General features: G+C 38.7%; 1 protein-coding gene across 1 annotated transcript; it reads right to left on the minus strand.

Moving 5' to 3' along the window:
* Nucleotides 1–672: 672 nt before the first annotated feature.
* On the minus strand, nt 673–18,676 carry tagap (T cell activation RhoGTPase activating protein). The gene is made up of 14 exons (XM_005803157.3): nt 18,520–18,676; nt 15,905–15,990; nt 9,407–9,577; nt 7,060–7,233; nt 5,244–5,285; nt 4,860–4,947; nt 4,716–4,769; nt 4,323–4,392; nt 3,906–4,057; nt 3,625–3,786; nt 3,267–3,376; nt 2,739–2,925; nt 2,462–2,543; nt 673–2,099 (listed from the first exon to the last, which is right to left on the minus strand). Exons 1-14 carry the CDS (start codon nt 18,592–18,594, stop codon nt 958–960), a joined length of 2,595 nt encoding a protein of 864 aa, XP_005803214.2. The 5' UTR covers nt 18,595–18,676; the 3' UTR covers nt 673–957.
* Nucleotides 18,677–18,982: the final 306 nt, after the last annotated feature.

Consider the following 18,982-nt stretch of genomic DNA (forward strand, 5'->3'; position numbering starts at 1 on the left):
TCACAGAGAAGAGGAACAGCAATTCGCAGAAAAACCAAATCCGTCCATGTGACGCTGTCTGGTTTCTATCAGTTTTAGCATGCGGCGTCTGACAGAACATGCTGTTCTCTCAATAAGGTTGGCTGCTGTTATTATGCAACACATCGAGTAAAAGGAAGTGGAGCCCAGCAAGTTATTTGCTCTGTTTTCTCATTAATTCTGCTGCTAATGAGCTTAGGATGCAACAATTGAGGACTCCGTTTATTTCAATCAAAGACTTACAAAAAGAGCTCTTAAAAAGACAGCCAAGACTTACTTTATTTTTCATATTTTATTTTTATTTTATTTTCTCACATAGTCATCTAGAACCATTTATATTATTTGGGTTTTACAGATAGCAAACATTTGTATCTGCTGGTGTGTAAATCTATTTACAATTTAGCACACAAATAGGAAAAGCATAACTAATCGTAATTAAAAGTGCTTTAGTGTAGTGGAAGAGGAAGACCGTGAAAAGTGAAGTGCATTCACAAAAAGCAAAACAAGAAAGAAAAATGAACTGTGCTCGATGTCATATGTTGCACATAAAACACACGAAACATAGAAACTCATAGCATATTTCGTCCACAGACAGCTGTGTTCATAGCTTCTTGGTGATAGACTAGATATCTATCATGGTAACTACATATAATGTAATATTTGTACTTTAATAGTACTACTGAGGATGTGCATCTTCACATTAGGCACATCACTGACATTCATTCAAACAAAAAGATGAAAAATAAACTTTTCTGTACAAAAACAGCTGCAAGCATATTTACAATGCATAGAACAGTTCCAAACATGCTGCCATCATTGGAAGTCCAACTATACAAAAACTGTGACTAAATCTGGGACAGAAAGAAATTAACTCTTTGCTTTAGCTTCACTCAATTTCAACTAAATTATTTCTACTTTAGAGGAACTTTTTTAGTATTTTCAAACATAAGACTCCTTTGCATACGAAAATTCCTCGAACACTGGCTGGCTGCACCTCCGGGACACCATCTCATGCTGGCCTTTGGATACCGACTCGGACATCGCTCTCTGGCGAAATGGCTGCCGCTGCTCCACGACTGTGTCCTGTGCCATTTGAGAGAAGCAGTCCTGGTTGTATAAGTACTCTCTGACTGGAAGGTCATAGTTCATAGAGGAAGGGCGGGACCTCGTTATGGCATCCTGTACGGTCATGGAGCCATAATGCGGAGGGGGTGCAATGTTCTGCACAGCCTGCTCATATGATGGAGGTCTGGAGGGAAGCCTGCTGTCCACCTGCTTGAACACTTCGATGGCGGACAGAGGGCGTGGCTTGGGCAGAACGTCGGCGGAGGGATCTGCTTCACTCTGCGAATCCTCCTGAAGAGTCTCTGGGAAGGAATTTTCCTTCTGAGCGTCCTTCTTTAGGCTGTTTCTGCTGAAGGCACCCAAGCTCCTGGTTCTCATCAGGACCTTAGAGGCCACCCTCATGGACTGTGATCTCCTCTTCTCCTCTGAAATCGGCCTGGGAACGTCCAGTTTGCCGTTCGTCGTCACCAAAGGTTGACTGTTGTCTTTCTTGGAACACCTTGGCGACCCCGTGGGGGAACTGGTGAAGACGGAGCTCTCCGATTGGTTCGAGGCGGTACTTTCCAGGGAAGAACAGGAGCAGTCCTTGCCCATGTAGGGCAGCAGATCCATGTTGGAGCTGCAGCTCAGCTTAGGGAAAGACAAAACCGAGCTGGCTCCACCACGGCTTTTCAGCAAGAAGGAGTCGTCTGAGATCTGCTTTTTCAGCGGCTGGCCGTCAAAGTCGTCCCGCTGCATGTAGCAGTCGTCGTGGCTCCTGGCGTGGCTGCACAGGTTCTCCAGATTCTCCGGGAGGAGGAGGATGGGTTCGGAGCAGCGGCGGTTGAAGGGAGCCTTGTTGTCGAAGGCGGCGTCGGATTGCCAGGACGAGGTGGTTATGCTGGGACTGAGGGATGAATACGAAGAAGACGAGCCACGGCCTCCATCTATGGAGCTTCTCTTCTCTCCCGCCTCTCCATCGCCATCTGGGTCAGTGCTGTCATACGCAGAGTCATGGTGGACCGAGGAAAGAGAGTCTACATGGTGGGAAAGAGACACAGTTAACATAAATAGATAAAGTGTATGTGTTGGTTTAGTCTCTGTCCAAACTTCACGCCACTGGGGCCAAAACTGGTAAATTTAAACTAATGGTGGCCACAAAATTCATTCAATTTAAAATGCAAAAGTTTGTTTATTTGATTTGTTTTTCCTTTTTCCCCAATTGTTTATAAAATATGTATATAATTAAAGATTAAAAACATGAAAATGGCTTCACTGTTAAAGGAAAAACAGAATTTCCCAATTTTCTGAGTCAACAATTGTTTTATATTTTGTTGCCAAAAAAAATTATTTCAAAGGCCACGCTTTGGACTCTAATTATGAGTTAGTCTTTAATTACCTTCATCTGTATCCAGCAAGCATGGAATATTTTCTCCAAGAATCATGCAGTTCTCAATCAGGAACTGAGTAAGTTCTGTGGCCTGCAGGAAAAAAAAGAAAAAAAATGTAAAACAAGCCAGATAGAACGTAATTTCATTCCTACACCATAATCTAGAGGTAAGAGTCCCTGCAAGTGTGATCTGGCTTGTGAAAACTCATGAGGTTTTCTGCACAGCTAACCACAAAGCTTCAAAGCAGAAAAAGTGAGAGAGCACATTCATCTCAAGAGTTTCTACCTTCTGCATCTTTTCCCTCTGCCCGTCCAGCGGCGTCCCATCCAGCTGCAGCAAGGTGGGGCCGATGCACACCGCCAGATTGGAGGCGTCCATTTTGTTGATGTCTGAGCTCTCTAGGATGCAGTGGAAGAGGCAGACCAGGTACTGCAGGAGGAGTTTGTTGGGCCCCGGAAGATCATCGAGTACCCTGGCAGCGGAGGAAGGAAGAGAAAAAGAACAGGAAGGAGATAAGTTTGGCGTTCTTCAACTTGCTTAGAGTTTGTTCCCTTTTTTAAACTGATCAGACTCAGAAAGAAGAAGTGGCTTTTGTACGGCCTACAGATGGAGGACAGTGGGGATATTCTGCAGAAAAAAACTCCACTCAGAAAAACCCTTGTCTGCTGTTAACCGCATAAGCATTGATAAAAAAAAAAAAACACAAAAGATGTCCTTCCACATATAAATACCACATCTTCCACTGAAAAGATGATTCAGGTGCTAAAAATGTCTCTGGGAAGACCAGTTGGGAGTGGGTGTAGATTTACTCACTTTCTGATTTCCAGAGTTCGCTGCTCGGTGTCTTCATGGTCCAGAGCTGCTGTCCACCTGTTGTAAAGGTCAGACCTGAGCAGGCTGTGGGGAAGTTCCTTCAGGAAACACTGCAAAATAAATAAATAAAAATAGGGATGAGCTGCAGGAATAAAAAAAAAAACATTTCTATGATGGTTTAAGATCCTTCATAGTACAGATGGTTTCTTTAGTGTTTAAGGCAGCTATGGTGGAAAACAGGTAGCAGCTGGTGCGATAAACTGTTGTAACAATGTGGGTTTTTTGCAAACCAATGATATTTCTAGTTGTAAAAAAAGGCGATTTAATCTTAAGAATGCCAGTGTGTTCTGTTACTCACTTTGAGGAGTCCGACCAGCAGATGGACCTGCTGACCCTCGAGGTCCACATCTGTGCCGTTATCCAGCTGCTCTCTGAGGTCCTTCATGAGCCGCGTGTTGCACGGCTTCCGAAACACTCCCTCCGTAGACGGGCCCCTCTTCTTCAGCAGCAGCAGCAGGTCCTGATGGGAGCAAGATGCAGTGAATAAACATGCAGCTAAGTAGATGTTTGCTGTTCAGAAACATGGGATAAAAGATTTTGGCATTTCCTTTTAGGTTCAACATTTCAAAATAAACTTACTGTGATGGGTTTGGGAAGCGAGTAGTCATCAGGGCAGATGTTGCTAAGTGGCTGCCCAAACAGCTGATTCTTGGTGCCTTTATTTGCGTGGCATGCCTTGCTGGAAGTCCTCCTGAGCTTCATCCTGTTCCTCACCAGGTTCCATTTGGTTTCTGAAGACGACAAATGCACTGTTAGCATAATCTGGTAACACATCACATGACTGAGTCAAATGCAGTGAAAACAAAAGTTTGTTTTGTTCACTTGTTCAACCTAAGCAGGCACTAGATTTTCTTTTTTTCGACTCTGCGGTTAATTTTTCAAACCTAATGGGCCCTCCCCCTCTGCACGGTGGCAAAGACCTGCACCATATCCACCGCGAGAGAGAGAGAGAGAGAGAGAGAGAGGAAGACGTGTGCAAAAATTGTTCAAACTCACCAGAGGACTGTGTCAGTCGCTCCTCTTGATTGTTCAACTGTTTTGACAAAGCGCAGTTCTTCGCATCGCCCTGGCAACATAATAAAGGAAAAGAGATGTGGTGATGAACATGGAAGAGGAACATGAGCATGCAAGAGCAAAAGCAGAAGAATATGGGTCTTTTTTCTATTTTAAACCACATAGCACTTAGCAACATGTCCAAAGTGAATGATCACAGGTTATGTAACCAGAGGCATAAGCAGTCACCTCCCATCTCATTATCAGATTTTTGCAACAATCTCAAGTTCTACTGTACATCCTGCACATATCTACACTTGCATGATATATAGATATACATATATTTACACAAAAAAAAACACATGTTGATCACAATAAGTTTATCTTTTGACCTACCTCCGGTGTAAGCACAATTATTTGCTCCATGCCACCTCCTGTTAGAGTTTTAGTCTGTAACCAAAAGACAGACGTTAGGAGAAGTGTAATTGTGTAACAGTAAGCTTGAATTTTTTCCAGTTTAACGTGGCAGTGTAGACTTACAACGATGCTGCCACTCAACACCTTCATGAGGACGTCCGGGGGTGAGGAAGAAGCACAACCAGTCCTCGTTTTTGCGTCTCTAATTTTTCTGCAATGGCGATAAATATAAAAATTGTTCAAAATGCTGCATGTTTCCATCAAGATCTGCTCTAAACTCTTTTATATATATTCTTTAAAATTGAAAATTAAAGCTTGGTGTTAGAGTCTAATCAGTGAATCCTTATGAGTTTCTTTGTTTATAATAACCAAAACCTTCATTCAGGAATTTGATGAATTAATTTTTAGTTTCAACTCAACATCTGATCTTAACATTTAGCTGCACCAGTAGTCAGAAAATATGCAAGATATGTAAATTTGGTAAAAAGGATTAAATATTGACCTCACCTGTGAAGAGTATCTGACCAGCGTTCTTTCACCTCAGGCGAGCTGTGGGCGAGAAAACAGCATGGTATGAGTTACTAAATCCACAGAGCGACTCCAACACGCTTCTCTGCTGACAGTGGGAGGAATGAGACGAGCCGCGCACCCACTGTGTCTTTTAACAACTCTGGTGGAAAGTGTATCTCAGTCATGGGAAGAGGAAGCAGCGTCACGGCATGCCCCATTCAGACACCTTCCACTTCCTCATAGACGTACAGCGCTGCGGTGGCTTTGTGTCCACCAGTGGAAACAGGACGGCGACCCAAATATGCGTGTCTATTTGCTCACCTGCGAGGCTCCGGCATTAAAACATCAGATATACCAGCCGGCACTCGCGTTTGTCTGTTAAAATGCCAACACACTGTTTATCTAAGGCTCCAACTCGAAGTGAATGTGAAACCTTCACACAGTGAATCATAACTCAAGTCCAGTCAGACAAAAAGAGAAGGGCTCTCATCTTTAAACACAACAACTCAAAACCCACTTGGGTATTAATCAGTTTCTTGGAATACATAAATGGGTGAAAAACACAGTCCCAGTGTTCGATTGTGATGACTTTGCGAGAAACGTGGGAGTCACTAAGCACCACAAATGAGCAATTTGTCATCTGGTGCCGCTATAGTGATCAGAAATACACAGCAGGGAAAAATACACTTTCATTCCCTTTTAGCCAATCACAAAGTCTTGACTACAAAGAATGAGCAAGGTTTCTCCTGCACTTCATCCTTACAGTAAAGGCCTGCATTTCTTGCCAGCCTCTGCAGTTAATTCCCTCACGCAGAGACGTGCTTTGCGGCGATGTCCAAACTTCCTATTTTTTTGTGGAGTTTTGTCTTGTGATGCTCCAGGGCCAACTTTCTTTTTGGTACTTCCTCATTTTCCGAAAGGTCACACATCATATGACCATTCTACTACTGAATACGTGCACATGTTCTCGGTTAAAGACTTGCATTCAGACATTTTGAGGAAAAAAAATGTTTACACCAAATTTCAAAGGTTTTCATTCCCATTTCACACTTTCATATTTTGTCACATACACACCTGCACAACCAACAAGAAAGTACAAAGTGGTTTCTGTATGGTAAGTCTAATTCTAGTCAAAGTCAAGAATTAAATCCAATTGAGAATGTGTGGCCTCCATCCATTCTGTCTTAACTTGAGTTATTCTGCTAAAACTAATGGGTAAAATGTCAATCTAGATGTTCAAAGCTGGAGTAGAATAGACATATCCAAATGGTGCGTTCACACCAAACCCGTTTCACGCGACAGGCATCTCTGGTCTACATTCAAAGTCTAATATGGAGGCGCGTCGAAGGTCCATTGTGGTGCGTTTCGAGTGACCAGTGTGGCACGACTTGAAGCCTTGGGAGCGTTTTGAGCGTCTGACAAACTGGCCGGTAACAGAAAACAACAACCAGAGCAATTTTGACGCATCTTGCGTGTCTTACGCGCCCTTGATGCACCTTCAAATAGACTTTGAATATAAACCAGACATGCCTGACACACGAAACGCGTTTGGTGTGAAAGCACCACAACAGATCACACTTTTCAGGAAAAAGTTTTAAAAACCAAATATCCTTTCACTTTAAAAGAAAGAATAAACAGGTGTTCATTATTCTTGCTTGCTTAAAAAGTGGTGAAAACTGCATGGATGAAGTAATGATCACATGAAGATACTCATTGCTACACAAATGCATGATCCTGCTTGAGACACTTGTGAATCAATCAGGTTACATGCAGTTGTTTGTATGTGAGTCAAGTGCTGTGTTTGAAATCTCACCGAAAACACACGAGACAAAAAGTGAGAGCCCAAGCCAGGACAAGAGTCAGCCTGGGATCAACGTCCCCCGCTGTCCCACTGTCGTCCTCCTCTTCTTCCTCTTCCTCCTCAAAGTCACAAAGCCAAATGTCCTCCAGGTTCACTCTTTGCTTTAGGCGGTAGCTGGCTGTTGACCTGTTTCAGCAGAACAGAAACGAAAAGCAATAGGAGAGCTAAATCGTTTTTCTGATTTCTATTTATGCCTGTTTTTGGCATCCACGCAGTGCAAGTCTCAGTTCCATAAATTTCTATCTTATTTATTGACTTTTCTTTTAGACTTTGTAAACAAAATGATGAGAAAATAGTTTTGTTTTGAAGAGTTTTGTTGTTGAAGAGTGTTTTAAAGAGGTTTACTTTCAAAACCATTCACTGTTTATCATTCACTGTTGAGACAGAGAAATGATGGTTTAGATTACATTTGTTCTTAGTATTCATTGACATTTCAATGAATTTCTCTGTAAGTACAGCTCACTACCTGTGCTCTAAAAGGCTGATAGTTGAGTGAAACACCCAACAAAACCGCATCCATAAGACCGTGAGCCATTTCTCCCTTTGGGTCTAGACTCACATGCTTGTTTTGGTTAGATTTAACTAGAATGTCCTGCACTATAGTTCACTTCCCGCTTTTGGAGCGGTCTCCAGTCCACTTTGCATTCACATACCAACTGAACCAAGACCTAGATTTGTAGGTGGACCAGAGATCAGAGTTCAATTACACATTCACACCTCCCCAAACGAACTGGACTTTCTAGAGAAACGAGCCAGAGTTTGATTAAAGTGAACTAAACAGGATTGGTGTGAATGATGCACCCTTACATGGCAAATATATATATTTTATTGTCTTGACCGGCATCAAACCTATATAAGCAATTAACATTTCTATAATTTTTTTTAAAAATCCCATTTGAAACCAAATTTTCTACATACATAAAGCTCTGGAAAAAAATTAGAGACCACTTAATAATGTGAGTTTCTCTGATTTTACTATTTATATGCATATGTTTGAGTAAAATGAACATTGTTCTTTTATTCTATGAACTATGACAACATGTCTCTGAAATTCCAAGTAAAAAATGTTTATTTATTTGCAGAAAATGAGAAATGGTCAAAATAATGAAAAAGATGCAGTGCTTTCAGACCTCGAATAATGCAAAGAAAACAAGTTCATATTCATTTAGAAACAACAATACTAATGTTTTAACTCAGGAAGAGTTCAGACATCAATATTTGGTGGAATAACCATGAGGTTTTCAAAGGGGTTCACTGCAGTTCACTTCATTTTTTTCCATAGCCGTATGTGATTGTGTGTGTAGGTAGAAATTCTCAGTGGTATATAAACAAAAAGCTGACCAAGGCTATTACAATGTGAAAGACTATTTTGTAAAGATTTTGTACAGTTTTCCAATTGGTTTCGCCATCTTCAACTTTAATAGTCAATGATCCAAAGCTGTTTTCCGACCATCTTATCCCCAAACTAAAGTAATCATCGAAAAATTTGAAAGTAAAGCGTTGAAAGCCAGACACTGTAAACAACTGTTTTCACGTGACCAAACAACTGGCAGTCTCTCCAAAAAAAATATGAAAACTGAGTAATGATGCATAAAGTCATCTGTGGAAGTAATTGGTGCTCATGAACAGGTTTACAGTGGCGTGTTGTTGTCCCAGCTGTGTATACCTACAGGAACAGTGGGTAGGTTGTGGTACAGAGATGACTGTGAAAATCCTCCCACTCAAAAGCTATAAAACTTCCACCGACTTTTACAAACAGATCGGATCTGAGCTGTGAGACAAAGTACAGTGATAGTTATTAAGATTTGTTTTAAAGTACAGTAGTTCTGTGGGTTAGAAAAGCAAGATGAGACTTTTTACTAGAGTTAATTTATGTGGTATCTGTATCGGCACTTTGACTTAAATTAAAAGCAGATAAAAGTTACTTATGGTTTGAAATAGGTATCTGAGAAAAACAAATTTTTTAAGGGAATACCTTTGATTTCCCCATCTAATAACTTCTCTCACAGGGAAGCACCCTGCTTTCTTTTTCTATTATTGTAAAGTCAGAGTGACAACGTTCGACTGGGCTGCGTTGCTGGGAGATTCCCCAACACTCCAAGCATGCAGTTCAAAAATACACAGTTTGTTTCTACTTCCCCATTTTACTCTGCAACAAACACGTGGCATTTTCAACAGAAAGCCCTTCAAAAAACAGAAGAAGAAAAAAAACTCTATAAGCCTATAAATCAACTCCACTCAACTTGATGTTCCAGATTAATCCAAACGCTATATTCATAGGAATGTAGGAAAAACTTACTTTAGTTTTGCGAAGATGAGGACATCAGTGAAAAGAAACAGGTGTCGCTCCTTAGTCTTCGTCCCCTCAGTGACTTGGGCACATTCGTCCAACAGCAGTTCACCATTCTCGCTGGTCAAACCCAGGACAAACGGACTCTGTTCAACAGACACCCAGCAGGGAGCCTCTTCCCTGAGCCAGAGGACACACACCAAAACATGAGTGATTCTCAGCCTCACCAGGCCAAACAGACTCCAGAAGAATGAAGGCTGTTTTCTATATCCTGCCTTTAATGGGAAGAGAATTTCAAATCCTTAAGCTGCTGGGAAATCACCATATTCAAATTAATACACTTGCAAAGGTCATTGTTAGACAAAGAAAGCAGATGGTCTGAGTTAGTATCAGTTTGAAACAGCAAGTGTAAAAAGGGTAAATCCAGGCAAGTTGTGGACACTTCCTGCTTTCTATATTTTATTATTGTTGGTTTGTTTTTGATTGCTGTTTCGTTCTCATTGAGCTTGAGTAGTAAAAACCTCAAATAGTCATGTACTGTAGTTAGTTCTGGTTGTAGAGAATTTGAAGAACAATACTGGAATTGAACATCATTAGCATTAAAACTTTTCATAATTTAATTGTAAATGATTCATGTATTCAATCACAGGATAATCGTATATGGTTCTTTTTATTTGAAGTGTTGTATAAAACTCTTCCCTTTATAAAACAGCACAAAAATATAAAAAGACCTACATTCACACTAATGACATATAACTAACATTTTAAGTGACTTAATTATTCTCTATTTATGTAAAAGCATTCATATTAACTACCAGAGGTCACGTAAATTATTACGCTGATGCTTTGAAAAACCTTATTGCTCTCTTAGCAAAACATCATAAGAAAAGTGACTGATAGGACAATAAGCTAACAGGCTAACAAGCAGATATGCTAACATTTTTGGCTTTATTCTTTACATTTTATTTTAAAATGTCACACAGATTGAAATAGTTTGAACTCATAAAAGATTGAAACAGTTAGCTTAGCTAACTATAATGCTAACACTGCACCCAAATAGCTCCTCTGTGAAAAAGGAGGAGCTTCTGTTTTACTTCAATGTCACACTTTATGTATTATAGCAAACTAATCTTAACAAAGGCTAAAATATATTGTGATGATACTCAAACTTCTGAGAAATGATTCTGTTTAATGGGGAAAAAAAAGGTAGGACATTACATTTGTCTTTGTTAAACACCCTTTGCATTTGCACCAAAAAAAGTCACAGTTGTTATAATGCCATTATGATGTTCTGGGGCAGTTTTGCTGTTTCAGGACCCAGATAACTTGCAACAATTCAGGTTATCTCTGCCTAACATTATATGTTTTATGATCTGGAACATGTAAGTGAAAGAAAAAAGCAAACATACAATAAAGCTATAAAGTGTCAAATACTTTTCACAGCTCTGTAGGTGGTACAAATCCACAGCGGAGTCTTTAAATACTGTAGAACGGTAGTGATAGGCAGCTCACTTAGTTTATATGGTCGCAAAATGCTGAACCGATTATAGTTGGGACTTATAAGGTAAAATCAGCAGCTTAATTTTAATTCTGCCATTCGCATTCAAATGTTGAGTGTGATAGTTATTCATTTTTATAATTTTGAAAAATGTTCTTGTGGTTGTGCTTTACCTAAAGTTGTAAGGTTTAAAAAAAAGTTTTGCTGTTTTGAAACTCAGGCTTTTAAAGCAAAGGCGTGAAACAAACTGTTAATACAGCTATGTTCTTTATATGCAAGCTTTTATACTTTTTATGGTGCCAGACACGTACAGCGCTCATGTTTCAAAGGCACTTCAAAATATTTCAACTTCCTCACCGGGTGTCTGAGCAGAAACAGATGAGGGCAAACTTAAATTTGTTGTGGGGAGTTGCAGACACATCCTAATAAAAGTCAGTTCACTCGATGCTTTAAGAGATCATTAAAAAGTTTAGTAATTCAATCCAACAACGTACTCTACTACTACTACTTTACTGAAATTCAACTTAAAAAGATAACTTTCTGTTACATTCAGTGTGCTGACTTTAAGCGTTTATTGCCGTGTACCCAAGAATATCATGGGAAAGTTAAGTGGAAGAAAAATTGCATATCAGCACGTAAAGTGGCATCCTTTGAGTCCTGCAGCAATGCTTATTCAAGAGTTTGTGAGAGATTCATGCAGACTAGACTGAATGAGAGACAACGTTAGAAGCAACTTACATGAACTGAGGAGAAAAAGTGTAATTGCTCTGTGGTCCAAAGTCCTCTTTTCAGGTAAATTTTGGATTTTATTTTTGGAAATCAGCAGTTTTTCAGCAGGTCTTGGCATCTGCCCACACAACAATACTCACTTTAAAGGCCATGGTGATACTATACTTTGTTAGCGACCTGACTCATCTGACCTAAATTCCACAGAAAATATACACAAGACACACCGCACCGAAGCAGTAATTTATGGAAAAGGAACACAGACCAAAAACTGCAAGCACATGCTTTTCAATAGGTTGAAATTTTTACATAAATATAGTTTTTTTTTATTGGTCTTATAAAGTTTTCCATAAAACTGAACTTTGTATTTATTCTTGGCTGTAATCCATAAACATCAAAATGACCAGAAATACCTGAAATATGTCACTCTGTGTAGAGTTACTCTATCTGATGCAGTTAATTTTTTTGAATCGAGTTACTGAAATAAACTTTTTAATGACGTTCTAATTCACATAGATCAAGTTGTTTGTGTACCTTAATACTAGACTGCCCACTCAGGGAAGAAAGGACTCTGAAGAAAGGTATCAGGAAGCACCACACAAAGGTGCAGCTAAACTTCAAAGGGGTTCATTTTCCCTCTGTGTGGCAAAACTAGCAGCCATTTTCCAATAAACACATGAAAAAGATTGTCAAGGATGATTAACAAATTGATCATGTTTATTATGGAAAAGTTGGGTTAAGTGATTAACCAAATCCAGGAAAGTCACTTTTGTTGATGTTTGTGTCTAAGCTAGTCGAAGCTGAGATCAAACTGGTTTGTGTTGAGTGAGTGTGAAACCAGCTTTGGTGTTCGCTCATCCCACTGCCTCTTGGGGAGCAGAAATTCAAATCGCTTCCCCGGAGGTGGTTTCCCTGCGTTTTCTCTGTGGCCTACAATCGATGACTCATAACAAGCAGACAAATAAAACAGTGTGAGTTTTCTTGGCACTCTAAAATAAACAACATAAAAAAAGAAAAGCAAAGAGAACTTTGAGCATGATCTAATATCTGTGGTTTTATCAATATGATGCTGGCTTTGCTGCAGCTTGGCTCACTTTTTGAGGTTGAATTGGAAAAAATTGTTTTAAAATGAGGTCATAATTTTTCACACGTTTCTTTGTCTTGTGGATAAAGCTTTTTAATTATTATTTAGATATAAAATTGTAATTTACAGCTTTATTTTATGCTATAGACAGTGCTTTCCACACGTAACATTGTAGAGTAATAAATAAAGGAAGAATAAAACCTCTACTAACCTCAGCATGTGTACGTCAGAGGCATACCCACCAGAGTGAAACTAACACCCACAGCCCGCCCCCCTCCATGATGTCGAATGTAATGAATGCAACGTCGAGCACTGACTGGCTGGTTTTGTGAGGGTGGGTTGTGTCTGACATTTGTCTCCTTTGCTTTGAAGAAGTCACCCACCACTGTGGGGGTCTCCGCTCAGCCCCCTGATGATGACGGCTTGGAAAGGTTAAACGTTTGATAAACAAGATGGGTCGATACAGAGCCCACATGTGTGACTTAACTAAATTTAAAGTAGGTAGAAGGTGTCATGGTGGATTTTTTTGGCTTTTACTCTTCTATCAAAACATTAAAAGCAAGATACAGTAGTTAAACATATTTCATAACATAAAACTAAAGCTTTAATTTCATTTTAGGGGATCTGTAGAGACTGTTTTTGTGGCCCTCCAGACTTGAAAAGGCTACGTACTTAGAACCTTCCAAATAACATTTGTGTCTTAAATATCGTTTTATCAATCAAATCAAATAAGTTTTATCTGTATAATGCTACATTACATATGTGAAAATATTACTTAACTTTAAAAGGAGCTCATCGAATGCAGAGATAGTTATTCATTAATATTCGAAAAGTTTGTTTATTTTGTAGTTTTGTCAATATTTTCTACCAAAACTGGTCCTTTGAGGAGATTTGTGATCTTTATATTGCCCAAAAGGAAATGAGTTTGACATCTAAACTATATACTTCTTCAGGAAACTTTTATGTACAAAAAAATGTATAATAATTTAGTTTTTCTACGAATTACTGTAATTGTTTGCCACATTCAACGGGCTTGAATCATAGAAATCCAAGCGCGAACTGAAACCGTAACAAACAAATGTTGTTAAATCACTCAAATCCTGTCGACACATAAAAATGGCGGAGAGGAAAGTTTAAGAGTATTTTAAGGGTATTGTGTCAAAACGTTTGTGGGTAAAACCCCTCGGGGGACATCTGTGTTTGAGGCCGGCCTGGGCGCACAGAGTGGTAAACATGGTGGCAAGTCGCAGGTGTCACACATGGTGGGTTCAGGGGGACAGGAAGTGTGCTTCTTTCTCTGTTTGCTCTGCGTGAGGTGCGACTTTCAGATTGAGTGCTGCCACCTGTTTGTGTGGGGATCTGGGGTCTAACATTTTTATGTTTTTGTAGTATTCTAACACTATTAAAAGGAAAATGTGTCTTACTGAAAGTACAAATTAGGCTTTCAAACCAATTGTGTGTGTTTGATTTTGAGAAACATGCAGATATTTGGCAGCTTTATTACTCATGTTTAGTAAACAATCCTACATTGTGTAACACTGCATTGTATTCAATCACTCCATGTCAAGTTTCTTACAATGTAAGCAAATGCTTACTTCTGTGACACTAAAAATGCAATTAAGTACAAAACAAACCATGAAGCACCAACAAAAAAACAAAGATAATAAACAAATGCAAACAGGAAGCAAACACAGATGAGTCAAACAGAAACTTGCTTGTGAAGAAGTAGAGTACCTTCAAAAAGTACTCATAACCTTTAAACTTTCTCACATTTTTTTTTAGATTGCAACCAGGAACTTTTATTAAATTTGTTTTTACGTGATAAATCAAGAAAATGTAGCATGCAATTGTGATATGGACAAAAACTGATGCATGGTTTTCGCTTCTTTTAGTTACGAAAAAATAAATAAGTAAAACGTATTCTAAGCATTAGTGTCGAGTAGTTATATTTTAAGATCACCACACTTCAGAGATACTTCTGCATATCATCAGCACAGAATGAATCATTTAGATAAATAAGAAAAAAACAGTTAATCGTCTCTGACTCTCGTTGCTCTCAAAGTTTTAAGCCAGTTCTGCTTTCTGAAATCTGACACCCAAACTAGAGAACGGTTCTTATTACTGGGCTAAAGGATCACAATATGCTCTTCAAACATGCAAATTAAAAAATTTGCATGTTTGATGTGTAGTGTTTTGTGTTGTTCTTGTATCAATGTTAATATTTTGGACATATGGCCAATTCATTTTGGAGAAATATTAACAGAAACATTTTTATAATTTTTTTTTCTTGCCTAACATCATAACAAACTAAGTGCTGTATCTTCATGGACTGAAAGGACGTGACTACACAGGAAACATAGAAAGGCAGCTTGAGGCTTGCAAACATTAACTTCTAAAGACATGTCTTATGGTCTGAAACCAAAATTTAAGTGTTTGGCCATAAAAACTATTGTAACATTTGGAGGAAAACAGGAAAAGAGTCACCAACTTTGAAGTACAGCGCTGGCAGCATCATTCCCTGGGATTATTTTAGGAAATTCTGACCAATAATCTTCACAAAACAGATAGCAGTTTGAGAAAATATTATTTGTACATATTTCAGTGTAATATATCATTTGACTGACTTTCCCCACCATTTATATTTGGTTTTAAAAGTATTAGTTTGTGCCAATAATTGCAGCTGTTTTGTGATTTTGACCTGCGCAGGAACTTCAGAAGGAAACTACAGAAAATATGTTTTTGTAAATACATCGGAAATAAATGCCTTTCATCAACTGCTCCATTAAGTTCAAGCTGTTTTGACCAGTTTCATTTTATGAATCAGTATTAGATGGAAGAGGTTCGTTGGTAAAAACATCTGACAAGAAAATGTGGTTACATATGTTGGCATTTGAAACTTTCCTAATAGAATTAGTAAGAATAGCAGGTGGTTTTACCTTTAGTTTCGCTTTTGAATATATTGATAGTTTTTTTTTTTTTAGAAACCTAGCTGCTCTTATTTATCTTTATTATCAATTGTAGTTCAGCTTTCTATTCAACACTTCCACCGTTACAACATGTAAGATACCCGTGAGAACCAGCAGCAGCACAAATCGAGGGAGACTCTATCGTTATCTGAAGTTTAGAAGCTTAGTTCATGTGTGTGAATGAACCTTCACGTGTTTACGTGTAGCAATGGCTTCAGATAAATGATTTGCACCTGATAGGAGACCATGGCATCCCAAGGGCCTTCCCAAAAACCAGGGACGGAGCAGAGCGCCGCCTCTGAGCCAAATGTCTGAAGTGCTGAAGAAGAAAGAGAGGTTAAAGGTTAATTTAGGCATTGCAGCTTTATGACAGGAAAAGACTTTGGTGACTTCCTAATAAAGAAATGCTTCACTGACTAAGACTAGAGGTGGATTAAATTAAACATGATTTGATCATAAAATGAAAATATACATGAAAATATTCTAAATAAAATAAGATGTTTTCTCTCCTTTAACATGAGTTAAAAAAATCTACATGATAAACTAGAGTTGGAATCTGCAAGCTGAGACTCCAGAGCCACAAGTGGCTCTTTAGACCGTCTACAATGGCTTTTGATTAAAAATTAGAAAAAACCAACTAATGTTTTTGAATACAGATATAATAACAAAGACAAATAACAAACAAAGTTTTTTAATTACTTTCTATTTTCCCATGGAATAACTGCACTGAATTTCCACCACAGAGGATGCTTTTTAGATCCTCTTTTATATTCGTATCATTTTCCATAAATCTCAACATTCCATGGGAGAAAATACATCTATGGTATTTTTAATAAGTTCCAGGTTTTTCTTTATTTCAATACCTAAAAACAGAAACAATGACTTTTAAAACTACAACAAAACTCCTATAGTTGGCATTTATCTTTTTTTCTAAATCATATTTAGAATAAGTGTCACCAACCTTAAAACAGTAAATATTAGCTTTCTGGCAACTGATGCCTTTTGGAAAAAGTCCACTTTTATGCAAGCCACTTTTACCAAGACAACTTGGTATATACAGTATATATATTACCAAGTTGCTCCAGTAGTATTTTTACTACTCTTAAGTACCACTCTTAATTTAAACACAAGGTTTAAATTAAGAGTAATGACACAGTCAGTAAAATAAAGGTTTTCACCATGCTTTAGTTTTTCCTAACAGACTCAAACACAAGTTTGAGCTTTTGTTTGTGTGTGTTTAGTACAAAACAAGAAGCGTTTTCATCCTGGCTGCTTTTGTGCTCTAATTGCTGGACTGAGTAATTAGGTGAAGCATAATAGACGCTGAATGAAAACACAGCGAAACACAAACAAACAGGAACTGGAATTCTAAATAAAAGGGTCTCCGTCTGCAACCCGGGCCCCGCTGCCACATGCGGGGCAAAGTGAAGGACATGAAGGGGCTGAGGTGACCGGGCACACACCTGCCGCAGCGTCTCTGGCTGTGAATGTACGTCACTGTGAGCTTTGAAGCTTTCGGCATACTTGTGTATAACTAAAGGGAGAAATTAAACTTTCCCCCCTTTTTTTAAATATTATAATTAATAATACTTTTTGTATTGTTAATAATACAAATATTTTTCAGTCATCTTCAAGAATCACCTCCCCCAGGGAAGACAGGGGAAAAAATAGTCAAGTGCCTCACTGCGCCCCCTAAAGGTAGAAGGAGGTGCAAACTGTAGTTTAATTTTAATTTACGGAAATATTGCATCATTTTTAACAAATAAAAATGACGAAAAGTGGGGGGTAGGGAGGTTCCACTAAAAGCCAGGTAAAAGATTTTTCTTATTCATTCTGTTGGTTATTTAAAAAATACAAATAAAAAAGTTTAAAGTCTTTTTGCTACTCTAATCATTTTTATCTAACTCCATCTTTTAAAAGTAAAAAATATCTTCTAATGTGGCTTTCCCACCCTTCATCTAAATATTGTTAACATACATATATTTAATAACAATCTTTCAAAAGTAGTGAGTCTGTATGAAGGCCACCTAAATAGCACATAGATAAAAAATAATGCTTGGTATGGTTTCCAAAGGAAAGCAGATATACATATATGCATAATCTCACACTGTACGTTTTACTTCAGTATAACATTTATGAGTATTTTGGGGAAGTTTTTAACAAATTAATTAGTAATCTACTTAATTAGTAATCACGATTTGGCACATCTTTTGTTACCGCAGTACAGCAAGAAGAAGATTAATTTTATATCTGGTAAACTATTTTTGTTATATTTTGGATAACTGTACTACTGAGGGACCAAATAACTTTTATTGTAAATGTTCCAATATTTAAGAAGTCGTTATGCTACGTTGAACATGGACTTTGAAGACAAGGCCCACAGCATCACAGGTCCTCCACTATAGTGAGCATGAAATGCTTTTCCACTTAATGTTTTCCATCAGACCCGACAGCAGGAGTATTTGCAGAATCTCAGTGCCATCTGGGCGAAGCACACAGGTTCAGAAAAAGCCCCAGTCCAGTCGTTTAAATTTGCAATAGTAAAAATAAATTTACAAAAAGATCTCTTTGTAGATTTAACCAAGTTTTAATGATAAATGACTAGTGAAAATCATCTGTCTCACTTGAATGTCCTTTTCGAAGGGTTTAAATTTAATAGATTAAATTCATGCTTCTTGTCTGTTAATGTTAAATGGGAAACATTTAAATAGTTTTGGCTATCGAACCAGATAGCCAGAGCTATTTGGCTATCTGGCTATTAGACAATGGTCTAAACCACCAGTATAGACCATTGTTTGTGATTTCAGAACAAGCAGAAGTTGGTTCTAGATTTTGGATCAATACTCACAGGGTGCATTGAAGCAGCTGCATCATCATAACTCCCCCTCCTCATGGCTGCAGCTCCATAATCTGCAAGGTCCATGCTGTCCTGAGCTGTTTGATGTCTGTTGTCAGTTTGCAAAGTAATGGAGGATCAGCTCTGCAAGAAGCCAGGAGAGCTGCTGCAAACCGACGCCTCCCGTTCTGCAAAACGTTCTCTATTGAGTGCTGCTAATGAGGGTTTAAACAAAGGAGGCTTGCCTGGCAAACAAAAACAGGAGAGGGGGGTTTTCTGTGGTGGACCTCATGGTGCTGCAGTCCCAGTCTCAACACTCCAACATCTCCCCTCCTGCACCAACACCCACCATCCCAGCCTGGGATGTTACGCTCCAGTGAGGCAACTTCCTCCCATAATGAGATCGTCATGCATCCCATTAGGGCCTTCCCTCTTGTCCCCATTTCCAGGCTAATGAGGGTGACATGTTTGAACA

This window comes from Xiphophorus maculatus, chromosome 15 (assembly GCF_002775205.1).
Source record: "Xiphophorus maculatus strain JP 163 A chromosome 15, X_maculatus-5.0-male, whole genome shotgun sequence".
Lineage (NCBI taxonomy): Eukaryota > Metazoa > Chordata > Actinopteri > Cyprinodontiformes > Poeciliidae > Xiphophorus > Xiphophorus maculatus.

Excerpts from the sequence above, each read along its gene's own strand:
- tagap (XM_005803157.3), bottom strand. The coding sequence starts at position 18,594 with ATGGACCTTGCAGATTATGGAGCTGCAGCCATGAGGAGGGGGAGTTAT. Across the intron at positions 15,991-18,519 it reads CAGCTGCTTCAATGCACCCT|CACTTCAGACATTTGGCTCA; the intron begins GTGAGTATTGAT and ends TTTCTTCTTCAG. Across the intron at positions 5,286-7,059 it reads TTTTGTCTCGTGTGTTTTCG|CTCGCCTGAGGTGAAAGAAC; the intron begins GTGAGATTTCAA and ends TCTCGCCCACAG.